This window comes from Notamacropus eugenii, chromosome 2 (assembly GCF_028372415.1).
Source record: "Notamacropus eugenii isolate mMacEug1 chromosome 2, mMacEug1.pri_v2, whole genome shotgun sequence".
Taxonomy (NCBI): domain Eukaryota; kingdom Metazoa; phylum Chordata; class Mammalia; order Diprotodontia; family Macropodidae; genus Notamacropus; species Notamacropus eugenii.
In genome coordinates this window covers 411,913,659-411,926,878 of record NC_092873.1, presented here as the reverse complement: position 1 = coordinate 411,926,878, position 13,220 = coordinate 411,913,659, and the positions used below count along the sequence as shown (strand labels likewise).

The 13,220-nt window shown below is 42.1% G+C and overlaps 1 protein-coding gene across 1 annotated transcript in view; it reads left to right on the top strand.

Moving 5' to 3' along the window:
• Window positions 1–1,027: 1,027 nt before the first annotated feature.
• Window positions 1,028–13,220, top strand: part of CNIH3 (cornichon family AMPA receptor auxiliary protein 3) — a 174,274-nt gene continuing 162,081 nt past the window's right edge. The window contains exons 1-2 of the mRNA XM_072638172.1: window positions 1,028–1,119; window positions 1,234–1,322. Of these exons, the coding sequence (XP_072494273.1) occupies window positions 1,028–1,119; window positions 1,234–1,322 (181 nt within the window). The remainder of the gene's footprint in view (window positions 1,120–1,233; window positions 1,323–13,220) is intronic.

Sequence of the window (13,220 nt, the reverse complement as noted above, 5' to 3'; positions counted from 1 at the left end):
AGCCCTAAGGGAGGGAGTGTGCCACTGGAGTGCGGGGTACAGCGCAGGGTGGGAGGGAATCCCGGGACGTCCTCCCTCTTCTCTCCGGATAACCACGGCGGCAGGAGCAGCAGCAGGTGGAACTGGGCTCGTTTGGTGCTTCATCGCGGCCTCGGGGGACTGCGCTTTGATGATCTGAGATTTGGTGGGTCGGAGCTTGCTTATTCCCGCTTCTGGTTCCAACCTCCGGGGAATCCCACTCGGATTGCAGAGGAGACTCTCCGAGGCTGGGCGCCTCCAGAGTGCACATCATCCACGAGGAGGAAGCCTCTGCTGGAGGGCTGAGCTCTGAGAAAACGCGGTTGTTTTCTTTTCCCCTTTCCACAATCCAGAAGACTTCCTCTCCTGGGGAAGAACCTGTGGCCGGTCCTGGGATAGTGGACTCTTTAACCCTGTGGAGCTGGAGCGAGCCGTGCTGGGCACGGCACTGGACACTTCTCGCGTGCGCCTCGGAGGTGCCAAAGCTGTCCGGAGTTCCGGGGCGCACCTCTCCCCTTTGGATTAAGGCGGGGTGAACACGGGCTTTCTCTGGGATTACATTCCCCTTGTTTTCCTTGGGGTGTTCCTCTGCTTTTCTGTCCGAGAAGTGTTATTTCTCGGTACTACTCTCCCCTTTCCCCGGACTGTCTCATTTACTGCTCACAGGAGTGAACCTGCACCTCTATCCCTTCCAACCCTTTTTCTTTCAGGATTTGAGGAAGGGTCGGTTCTAGGGCTCTGAAATTCCTTTCGGTGCCTTAGATTTTTGGGTTCTGGGTCTATTCCTTAGAGCCCGAGGGAGCCCCTGTACCCTTATCCCCTCAGCTAGTCCCCATTCTTTCCCCAATTGATGTACCTCCTTGTTCCAGTGAGCATTAAGGGAGAGTGAAGGCTTGATTCTGTACCCTACCGTTTTGCGGGAGATTTTGAGGGAGAGGGACTTGGGTCTCCTGTCGGCTTTCTGTGTACTTGCAAAAGCGGGGCACTTCTACCAGGTGGTTTCTTCGCCATGGCCTTCACTTTCGCTGCTTTTTGCTACATGCTGTCTCTGGTCCTATGCGCGGCGCTCATCTTCTTCGCCATCTGGCACGTGAGTACCCGGTAGCAGTTTCTAACTCTTCTCTCGGGCCGGGACTCATTCCCCACATCCCTTCCTTAATTTTCCCTACTGCCCTAGTATAATGCCCTCCCCTCCCTGAATTTTTACAAACGTAGGTTGGTGAGTGGTGCCCTGGGGTTAGCCACTCCACCGCTTCTCTCTACTGATGCCTTCGCAGCAATCAACCCGTCTTGGGAGTTGGCAGGTACGGGAATTGACGCCACCTGAGACAGTGGCTCAGCTGGGGAAGGCAGGGGAGTCTTTCTGCCTGCTTTGCCAAGGCCTTTCCTGTGGGCACCGTCCACCCAAACTTTCCTGGGCAGGTCAGTGAGGTTGATCGTGCCTCCCAGGGTCCGCGGGAAACGCTACTGCCAGCTTCTGTCCCTCCAACCCGCGTGTCTGTGTGTGCGTGCGTGTGTGTGTGTGTGTGTCGGTGCTGGTGATGTCGGGCAGAAGGAGAAGAGCCACCATAGGGCCCGGCAATTAGTCAAGTAACTATAACAACTAAACATTTAAAATGGCATCTGTGGTGGTTTGCATTTAGACGTAATTGGAGACAAAGTGAAAGGCGGTGAAGGGAGAGGTTGGCAGGAAGAAGCAGGGAAATGAAGGGAGAGGAAGGGAAAACCAGAAGAGGAGAAAGGGAGATCCATTGACTGCGGTGAGGGAGACGATTGAAAAGCGGGAGTTAGAAAAACGAAGTGTGGGGCGGGGGGTGGGGGAGAAAAAGGGGAGAAATGGTAGAAAGGCATAGAGAAACAGGAGAGACAAAAAGGAGTACAGGAAGAGGTGAAGGAAAGGGGGCCAGAGAAAAGCAGAAGGGGAGTAGAAATTTGCTTTCAGTTGGGAGGAACCTTTTGACGGCCAGAGCCTAAAATCCTTTCCGGATTGCATCTGGGGTCGAAATCATCCCCCAGCTCAGACTCACTGGCTGCTGACCCTTGGAAACATTAAGCATCTTTTCCATCTCTCTCGAAGAGGTGAGCTGGGGAAGCCAGACCGGCTCAGATTTCCTTGCTTCTCACTCCCAGGGTTTCCTTCCTTCCTGGCTGAGCAAGTCAAGGGATTGGCTCCTGGAGGGAGTCCCGGGGACCGAACTGACAGTGCTGGGGGATAGGACTAAATCGGTCGTTCGATGGTGTAAAGGTTGAAGGGTGGGGGAGGGGAGAGGAGGGAGATAGGTGGTGAAAACGAACAAGCCTTGGGAAGAAATCACATAGAAAGAGCTCTCTCTTCATTTGTGACTACAGGTTTCAGTGAATAAGCTCCAGTCTCCGAGAGAGGAGACAGAATTGAAAGCCTGACCTTGAGCTCTAACCCTGATCTCTTTGCTCCAGAGACCCTGTCAATAAATCGAAACTCCCCGGATTTTTATTTCCTTATCAGCAAAATAGGACTTATAATGTTTCTGCTTTAATGATAAGAAACAGCAAATACCCAAACCGAGGTTTTTATGCTGATAACATCAGTCAGTATGAATGACAACAGCGATGTATACAGAGAGGAAAATGGGCTATCCTGGTCCCAAAGAGAGCAGATGTTGAGAACCTTTCACCATCTTCTTCTACTCCTGATCTATGAGGTACAAGTGCTCCAGAAAAGTGGTTAGAATTTCCTTTGAGGAGGTGACAAACGACCCCAGAGAGCAGAACTAGGAGCATGGGGGAAGGTGCAGAGAAGTCAATATTAATCTATGGAAAAGATAACCAAAGATCAGAACTATGGTAAAGTGGAGTGGACTGCCTTGGAAAATAATGAGTTTGCTATTACTAGAGGTCTTCCAACACCTTGGGCTGCTGCTTGTCCAGGTTGTAGAGAGGATTCCTGTTAAGGGTTAAGTTACATGACCTCTAAGACCATTTCTTTCAGCTATTATTCTGTGTCTTGTCTTCCCAAGGGGATGAACCCTGGGGAAACAAGTTCACTGTGTTGTGTGGTTGTGGCATGTTTTACTGCAAGCAGATAGTGGGAGATGGAGGCTCAAGAAAAATTGCAGGGTGGGTGAGATGCTGGATGTTTTGTATAAGTGGTTTCCAGAGTGAGAGAGAAAGAGAGCTTCTCTTAAAAATAGAACTAAAGATCACAGAGTTCAGCTACGGAAGCTTCTACTAGGGGACTGTGAACAGGAAGGGTATGGAAAGAGATGCTCTTGGCAGAAGGAGGATGTGAAACATTGAGGTGGGCTGGAGCAATCTGGGATAAGGAAATTTGCATATGACAGATATCTGGGGCTTGATAAAGCAAGTTGCTCAGAGGGAGGCAAAGAAAGGTTTCAGGATCAGGAGTACCTGAACTGTCAGAGAAGTCTGGTGGGCAAAGGATCATAGATCTAAAGTTAGAGAGTACCCTGGAGGCCATTTCATCAAACCTCCTAATTATCTTCCAAATATGGAAATTGAGGGCAAGGGAAACTAAGTAATTTGGCCCAAGTCATATAAGTGTTGAGTATCAAGGGGAGAAGAAAAACCCAGGTCCTCTATTTTCTTTCCACTGTACTAGCTCAGATGAGAGTCGGAAGTTAAGGATGTCTTTTGATGGGCACAGAATCGTAAGATCTAGAGTTAAAAGGAACCTTTCAGAAGTCATTTATCCTAACCCCTTTTGTTTTACAGAGGAGGAACTAAGGCTTAGAGAGTTTCAGTAAGTTGTCCAGGGTCACACAGGTTGTAAAGCAGCAGAATTCGAATGTTAACTGAGGTAGGCAGGCAATAAACATTTATTGAACGCTTACTAGAGTCAGGCACTGAGTGCTGGGGTTACAGAAGAAAGACAAAAATCAGTTTCTGCTCTCAAGGAGCTCATAGTCTAATAAGGGAGGCAGCTTGCAAACAACTAAATACATGGTTATGAGATAAATACAGTATAAGCAGAAAGTAAGGTGGAAGATATTTTAAAGTTAAAAAGATGTCCTGGCTACGCTTTAGACCAAGTGGCCCAATTTACCGAGAGTGACAAGTTTCAAAGGGCTGATCAATGGACTCTTTCTGACCTTACATTTGTTTCCCTTACATGATGCTATTTTATTCCTCACCCCCCAAAATCCCAGGCAGACGTTATAATATTTACTTTGAAAATTAGCAAACTGGGGCTCATAGAGATTAGGTGTGGTCTTCTGGCTTCAAATCCAACATTCTTTTTACCGTCCCATACTGTTAGCAAGGGAAATTATGTAAACCAGTGAACCTTCTGGCAAGTGAATGTAGGCTCTTACTCTGGGGGCTAAAATTGACATGTAGGCAATCAGATGGGAGAAGATACTTTTGCTGATCTTTTCACTTTGAACTGAAAAGGGGACAGGATGCAGGGTGCCAGATACATGCCCAAAATACCTGCTGATACTTGGTTTCAAAGAATCTCCCCCCTTATGAATTATTGAAAGTGTTTGTTTGAAAAGGTTAAGTATTCTTATTTCAGGAAAAAAGGTATTTCTAGTGTTCCTTTTCCTCATGTCCAGAAGGGGGCAGGTACTGAAGAAAATAGAGCTTTACAATTTGCTGAACTTTCCATCTGAAGTAAAATAGATAACCAGGAAGATTCTTTTTCACCCACTCAGTGGGAAGATAATAAATAATTCAAAAATAGGTTAATTAAGTGGGTGGTTTGTGCAGTTAGTAGAGTAATAGAAGATTAAGTATCACATTGAAATAAAAAGCCAGGCTTTTTGAGTATTCCCATTGGGTTTGCCTCTCCATGGATTAGAGGGTCATAATTTAGACTGCCTTCCCTAGAGATTACTGAACACAATAGGATTTCCAAGTCTACGACAAGTAGAGGTTTACATCCCAGGGAGAACAGTAAGATTTGCCATTTCTATGGAAGAGAAATCAGTTATCTTTCTCTATTCATATTACAAGGATACTTCTAGTACCCTTCTTCCAACCAATGCTTTCTTTAGTTCCTCAAACCACCTTTTTTGTTGCTTAAAGATATTTGAAACACACTGAGTAGATGGCTAAATTGTTAAAAAAAAGATCTTCGTTATCTGAACTGCAGTATATCAAAGTTGGTTCAGTGTTAGCAGAATTTTTTACTTTCAACCCAGCACTGTGTTTGTCCTCTGCATTTCATAGACTCATGGATAGACCTGGAAGAGACCTCACGGGTGATCAAGTTCAACTGCCACCTGAAGCAATAAATCCTTTCTCCTAAGTGTGAACTTCTTAATTGCTTAATAGTTATTGGATAACAATAGTTAGCATGTATATAGTCCTTTAAGTTTTGCAGAGCATGGTGTGTATGTTATCTTAGTGGATTCTCATAACCACCTTTTGTTATCTCCATTTTGAAAACAAGCTGAAAGAGATTAAGAGACCTTCTCATGGTCATCCAACTCGGCACTGTCTGAGGCAGGATTTGAACTTGGTTTAAACTGACTTCTGCTGTACCACCAAGCTGTCTAAATGTTGAGCTTTAAGTAATGTATTGAGTGTTGTACCTGCCATACAAAATCTAGAACCTATTCTGGATGCATGTTTCTCTTCAATTTATATATTTATATGCTTATATACTTTGTACATTTCGTAGTACCACTCTGCCTGTGGATTAACAACTATCATTATATCTTCAAACCATTTCATTTTAGAATTTAGAAATTTTTGACCTGGAAGGCACTTTAGAGATTATCTACTTCAGCCCTCTAACTTTAACAGGTGAGGAAATTGAAGGACAGAGAAGAGAAGTGGAAGGACATAAACATTTATTAAACACCTACTATATGCAGGGCAGTATGCTAAGCACTTTAAGCATATTATCCTCTTTGATCCTTACAACAACCCTGGGAGATAGGTACTATTATTATCCCCAATTTACAGTTGAGGAAACTGAGGCAGATAAAGGTTAAGTGACTTGGCCCAGGTCACATAGCTTATGAGTATCTGAGGTAAAATTTGAACTCAGGTCTTCTTGAGTTCAGGCTAAGCACTGTATCCGCCATGCCACTTAGCTGCCAAGTGACTTGCTCAGGGTCATATAGCTCATAAGTGGAAAGAATTGCCCATGCTAAAGAAATTACAAATCCTTTGAAAAATTCCAGCTAAGAATTTGACTCCAAGTATTTTACTTTTACAGATAAAGAGAGAATGGTAGAAATATTCCCCACTATGAGCCAGAACTGGGTTCTAGGTCTGGCTTTACTGCTGAGGGTCACAGATTTTGAGCTGGAAGGAGTGTAAGAGGTTATCTAGTCCATCCCCACTATTTTTCCTAATCTATAAAATGAGAAGATTGAACTAAATAAACTCTTAACTCCTTTTACAATTCCAGATCTGTGATTCTTGATGGAGGAGCTGGGGGGGCCTGGGACCCAGTTCATCTCTCTCAAGGTGGAGCTTGTTTTATTCATTCTTTCTTATTAGTTCAGGAAAAAAAACTTCCTACTGAGTTCAGGTTGTTGCCAAATAATACTATCACAATGCAGAGATTCCACAGGTTAAAACCTAGATTTTATTAAGTTTATTTATTTATTAAGTTTAAGCACAAGTTCAGAGCTTGGAAAAATAACTGAACCTTAAGGGAAGTTCTAGAAAAACTTCTATCATTTTCATTTGTGTCAGAGAGAGAAATGATTTTTAATCGTACAGCAATCTTGTAAATCTCATAATAGTAAAACAAACAAGTTAAACAGAATCATAATCTCATTCATCCTTTAAGAAAATAGACTTGGTTTTAGGGCCTATGAGTAAACTAAGACCAGTTACACATTAAAGTTAGATTGTCAGAGTTTACAGTGGGTTAATTGAGAGAAGGGACTTACATGCTACAGAGTTAGAGCTGGTTGGGATCCTTCCACAAATAAAACAAATCAAATTACTTTGAGATGTCTGGCTTCACTTTTGACTTCTTATCTTGGAAATGTCTGAAGCTTTTAGTAAATTTTACCATCCCATGGGGCAGGATTCGGCCAGAGCCTAACCATGAGAGGCAACCCTGAACCTCAAATAATAAAGATTAATAAAAAGAAATTAAAAATTCTCATGACCCTATTCTGTGAAAGTAAAATATTTGGAGTTAATCTCTTATAGGCCTTACTATGGGAGAGGTCTGGAATTTCTTCAGCATGCCATATTTGTAAGGGGAAATGTTCGCTACTTAATAGATAAATCCTAGGGGCTTGCCTGAAGCACAAAGAGCTCAGGGTCACTTAACCAGTTTGTGGTCTTTCTGACCACAGCCCACCATGTTATACACTATACCACTCTGCCTTCCAGGAGTTATTTTGAGTAAGTAACTAATTTTTCTGAACATCCCTCTCATACCCTTGTTTAAAAGAAGAAAAAAATTCCTGAAGGTTTCACATGTCAAGTCAAATTCTAGCCAAAATAAGGTAAAATCCATTTCCAGGAAACCTTGCAGGCAGCTGTTTGGGCCACTTGAATAAACATGATGGGGAGTCATCCCTTGAAGAACTTTAAGACCCAAGTTTCACTATTTGTGTTGGAATCACATCAAGACTAGCTTTGTAGAAATAATTCATTGGACAAGTCATTTAATTTCTTGGTGCCCCAGTCAACTTTGTAATCATGACTGTGGAGGTCTGAGTAGCTGAGTTTGAATCCTGGCTCTGTCACTTGCTTACTCTATGACTCCTGGGCAAGTCACAATCTAACTGGGACTCAGCTTGGGGTTGAGGGTTGAACTGGATTGCCTCTAAAGTCAATCAGTAAACATTTATCAAGTGCCTACTGTGTTCCAGGTGCTGTGCTGAGTGCTGGGGATACAGAAAGATGCAAAAGACCATTCTTGCCCTCAAGGAACGCATAGTCCAGTGGGGGCGGGGATGACAAGCAAGCAAACAAGCTATAGATAGGATAGAAAGGAAATAATTAAAATAGGAAATGCACTAGGATTAAGAGGAATTGGCAAAACCCTCCTGGAGAAGTTGGGATTTTAGTTGGGACTTAAAGAAACCAGGGAAGTTAGTAGGCAGAGATGAGGAGGGAAAGCATTCCAGACATGGGAGATAGCCAGAGAAAATGGCCAATTCCAAGTGATGGATGGAACAGCAAGTAGGACTGATGTCACTGGATCAAAGAGTAGCTGGGAGGGAATAAAATGTAAGAAGAGTGGAAAGGGAGGAAGAGGCAACATTATGAAGGGTTTTGAATCCTAGAGGATTTTGTATTTGATCTTGGAGCAATAGGGAGCTACGAGAGTTTTTTTTTAGCAGGGAGGTGACCTGGTTGGATCTGCTCTTTAGAAAAGTCACTTTGGTGGCAGAAGGGAAGATGGGTTGGAGTGGGCAGAGATTTGAGACATACAGACACTCCAGCAAGCTATTGCAGTGGTCCAAGTTTTGAGGTGATGAGGGCTTGTACTAGAGTGGTGGCAGTGTCACTGGATAAGAGGTTTATTTGAGAGATGTTGTAGAGGTAAAATCAATAGGTCTTAGTGATAGATTGGATATAGGGGTGGGGGATGTTGAGTGACAATAAGAAGTCAAGAATGACTCTTCGGTTCAGAGATGAGGGTCTGGTTGGATGGTGTTGCCCTCTAAAGTAATGGGGAAGGTAGGAGTAGAGACGAATTTTTGGGGAAGATAATGAGTTTAGTTTTAGACATATTGAATTTAAAATATTTACTTGGCACCCACTTCGAGATGTCTGAAAGGCTTTTGAAAGTGTGAAATTGGAGGTCAGCAGAGAGGTTAGGGCAGGAGAGGTATATTTGAGAATCCTGAGCATGGTGATGGTAATTAAATACATGGAAGTTGATGAGATCACCAAGTAAAGTAGGATAGAGGGAGAAGAGGGTCTAGGACAGAGCCTTGTGGGACACTTATAGTTAGAGGGCATGATCTAATCAGGGCTTCTTAAACCTTTTCCACTAAAGACCCCTTCAGTGCTTCTTAAACTGTGGGTCTTGACCCCATATGAGGTCTCACAGTCCCCATGCAACTCACAGCTTAACAAATGTTGAATTCTAAATGAATTTCCAGCAAAAGAGACTAAGAAAAAGCAGTCTGATAGGTAAGGGGAGAACCAGGAGAGAGTGGTGTCAGGTGGTATCATGAAGAGGGTGATCAGCAGAGTGTCAAAGGCTGCGGAGAAGTGGAGAAGAATAAAGACTGAAAAAAAGTCATTGGATTTGGCCATTAAGAGATTAATGCTACAATATTTTCTGTTTCTCAATCTATGATTTCCAAGTCACAGGGCAGTTGCTGAAATTCATTGAAACAGGGAATTTTCTTTACACTAATAAAATAATGGGTCTAGACCAAAAAATAAATCACTAATATAAAACTGAGATAGGAAGGATGCAAACCAGGAGAGAGTTCAGTCATAAAAACGCAGAGAGGAGAGATGATCTAGGAGAGGGCGGTCCACAGCGTCCAATGCAGCAGAGAGGTTGAGACGGATTAAGACAGAAAAGACCATCAGATTTGGCAGTTGAGATAATTGGTAACTTTGAAGAAAGCACTTTTAGTTGAGTGATGAGGTTGGAAGCCAGATTGCAAAGGGTTCAAAAGAGAGAAGAGAGGCAGTGGAAGGATTAAGTATAGACAATTCTTTCAAAGAGTTTGACTGAGAAAGGGAAGACAGATCTAGGACAGTGACCTCTGGGAAGCAGTACTAATGTAGTTGCCTGGTGGCTGTGTAGACATAAAATTGATATCACAGCCTAGAGGGAAGGCAGATTTACTGATAAAGGACAGCTCCTAGAGAAACATGCAAGAAAACATGCTTTTTTTGGAGATATGGTCATAGAATTTGAGTTGGAAGGACCCAGTCCCAACTTCAGCAATTGTCCTGTAACTTGGAAATCATAGATTTAGAAATAGAATCTCATCTACAATATACTCAGCAAGTGGTCATCCAACCTTTGATTGAAAACCTCTAGTGAAGGAGTTGTTGTGTTCATCCTTGTTCGAAGACCATGCCATCAGAGAAATGATGATGTGACTTGCACTTGACTTTGTTTTGAGTGATGGAGGGCTGTGCAAAGTCACCAGCCTCACTTCTCCTCCGGAGCCAAATGAATCCAGTGACCAGATATTCATCAGGATGACTGGAGATGACCCAGGATGCAATAGGAGACCTTGATCTAAAGGAGTCAAGGTCTGTTCAGGAACTCAGGTCTCAAAGTCTATTCAGAAACTCAGAAGGAGTTCTTAAACTGGAATCTATGAATTTTTAAACAAATTATTTTGAGAATGGTATGTCAATAAAATTGATTTTCTTTGATAGCTGGGTGATAGAGTAGATAGAACACTGAAGCTAGAGTCAAGAAGACTTGAGTTCAAATCCAGCTTTGGACACTTACTAGCTGTTTAATTCTAGGCTAGTCATCTAACCTCTGTCTGCAGCAGTTTCCTCAGCTGTAAAATGAGGATAATCATAGCACCTACTTCCCAGGATTGTTGTAAGGATCAAATGAGATAACATTTCTAAATCACATAGCACAGTGTCTGGTACATAGGAGACACTTAATACTCATTCCCCTTCCTTTAACTTTGTAACAGACTATTTTATTTTATGCATTTAAAAACACTGTTCTGAGAAGGGGTCTGTAAATTTTCCCAGACTGCCCAAAAGAGCCATGATACTAAAAATAGATTTTAAGACCCTAACAGGAAAAGAAGAACTAAGTCACCCAAGCTCTCATGAGCCCACTTAGCGGGTGGTGATGCAGATTGGTGAGAATGATGAGCAGAAATGTTTGATGCTTGGCTAGACTCATTGCATAAGTCTGCATCATGGATGACATCAGCATTCTTGAAACTGAAATGCGGATAAGTATCATTGAATCTTCTGGCACTGCCAATAGAATTGTAATGGCTGTGATGGCCTTCTCTTGTTCAGTCAGTAAATGATTCAAAGGCCATTTCGTTTTGCTCAGTTGGAATGGCCAGGTTAATGGGAATGGGTAACAGTGGCTAGATCAAGCTGCTATCTGCTATAGCTATTGGATTAGGGTGACTGAGCTAAGGTGTTAGGAAGCAGGAATCCAAGAGGAAAATATGTTAATGGAAAAAGCACGTGCAAATAGTGACCGTTATTTGTGCACAAGGGAGGCAATATGGCATTAGTTGAAAAGGTCCTGGACTGGGAAGCCTACTTGGGTTCAAATCTTGGCTCTTTCTAGATATGCACTAATTTACTATCTGATCTTTGGCAAGAAATTTAACCTCTCTGGGTCTCAGTCTCCTCATCTGTAAAATGAGGGTACCTGTCTCTTCCAGTCATAATATAGTTGAGAATTGCTTTTGAGAATATACACTGTGGCCCCCACATTAGTCTTTTTAGCTCCACCTGTGTTGGAAGATAGTAATAACCTTGACATTTTCAGGTAAGAAACATGGTGACACATACCTCCTGATTACCAATCTCCTTTGGGGATTATCTAAAGGAAATTTCTAATTCCAGGCTGGCTTTCCTGTTCTTATTCATTTTGCTCTGGAGCTTCTTCATTTCTTTGTCCCCTCCATCAGTTAGTGAGGTCTTAGTGAATGCAAACTCATGATGTAATTTTAGTGTTAAGTGAGTGGGAGGAGAGATGCTGGGTACGAATTGAAGATACATCTATTTCTGTAAAAAGGTGGATATATATATACATATATACATATACATGCATATGTATATGTGTGTTATGTATGTATGTATACCTTTTATATATTATATATGTTATTTATCTATGTATACATTACACAGATATATGTTACATATTATATGCGTATGTATACATTACATGGACATAGATTTCATATTATATAATACATACCTATTATATACACAGATCACACATTTTATACATATGTACACATGCATGTATATGTACACACATATACACACATGTAAATGCACATATATACACATATACACATACATATACATATATATATATATACACACGTATATATCTGGGGTCCCCTCCAGTTGATAACAACACAGCTGAACCTTCTTGGACAAATGAAAAAAAAAACCTTTCTTTTGGATTTCTCAGCTTTTTTTAATGTCATAGACAGTCTCGTGAAGCAGCAACTTTTGAATTAGCCTCTGTTTTCATTAGTGTATGTCATTTTTGCCTGTTATTAGGATGGCTTATGGAGAATTGTCACTACAGGCATCTCTTCTGTTAGAGACACGCTTGACATTAATAAGGTATCAAGGAAAATTTATCGCAGCAGAGTTAAGAGGAATTGAACAGTTTGGCTAAAGTGAACCCCCACCCTCTTTTCAGGAGGAGGGAGCATTGGATACAGAAGCGAGACTGACTTTGTACTGTTAGTTCAGGACAGATTTTCCCATCAGGAGATGGATTGGTCCATTTTCCATTAGGTCCCCATCTTCTCTACATGCCCATTACGTAACCAGCCCCAGTGTGATCCCCCTCCCAAACATGTTTTAACACAGGACCCATGATCAGAAAATGGAGGGATAATTGTATGTGGGGAGTGTCTGCTTATATGCATGAAGTTCATTAAGGAAGTGCAGTGAAGAAAAGCTTTCTCCAGGTAGCTCTAGGTCATTTTCCCTGGCTAGTTCCAGCTAGCTGTAGATTTGTTTCCCTTATCAAAAATTTCGTAATTTTCTGAAGACCACTGTCTGTCTCCTGATTGGTTGAGTCCTTCTGTAGTCTGCTGGCCTTCTTATTATCTGACTTATTTTCACTGTCTTCATCAACTAATAATTACTTCTGTGGAAACTTTTGCTGTCTCTCATAATTCCTCCTTTTTCTTTCAATATGGGTTATGTTTCCACACTTCTTTCCTAATACTTTCTTCAAACCTTTTTTACATCAGTTCACATTCCTCATCTGATGGAGAGTTTCCTGTGGTTCTTTCCACTAAGATCTTAATACTTCCCTCCTTAAAATTTTGTTTTCACATTTCTAATGCTCTCTTGCTCTCTCATATGAATTCTTCCCTTCATCTATCTCCCCTTTAAGTAGGAAGGAGAAGAGGCTGATTGACACATTGACAAATTGCAAGGGGGCAGTCCCCTTCATAAGTACAGAAACAGAGACCCAAAAGAAAAAGTTGAATCAATGGATTGTCCATTTAGAAGTTTCATCTCATACAGCAATAGGAGGCATCATCATCTTATTGATGTGTAGCTTATTGGTGTGAATGTTCGATCAAACCATCTTCATCAGAGTATCTTCTTGC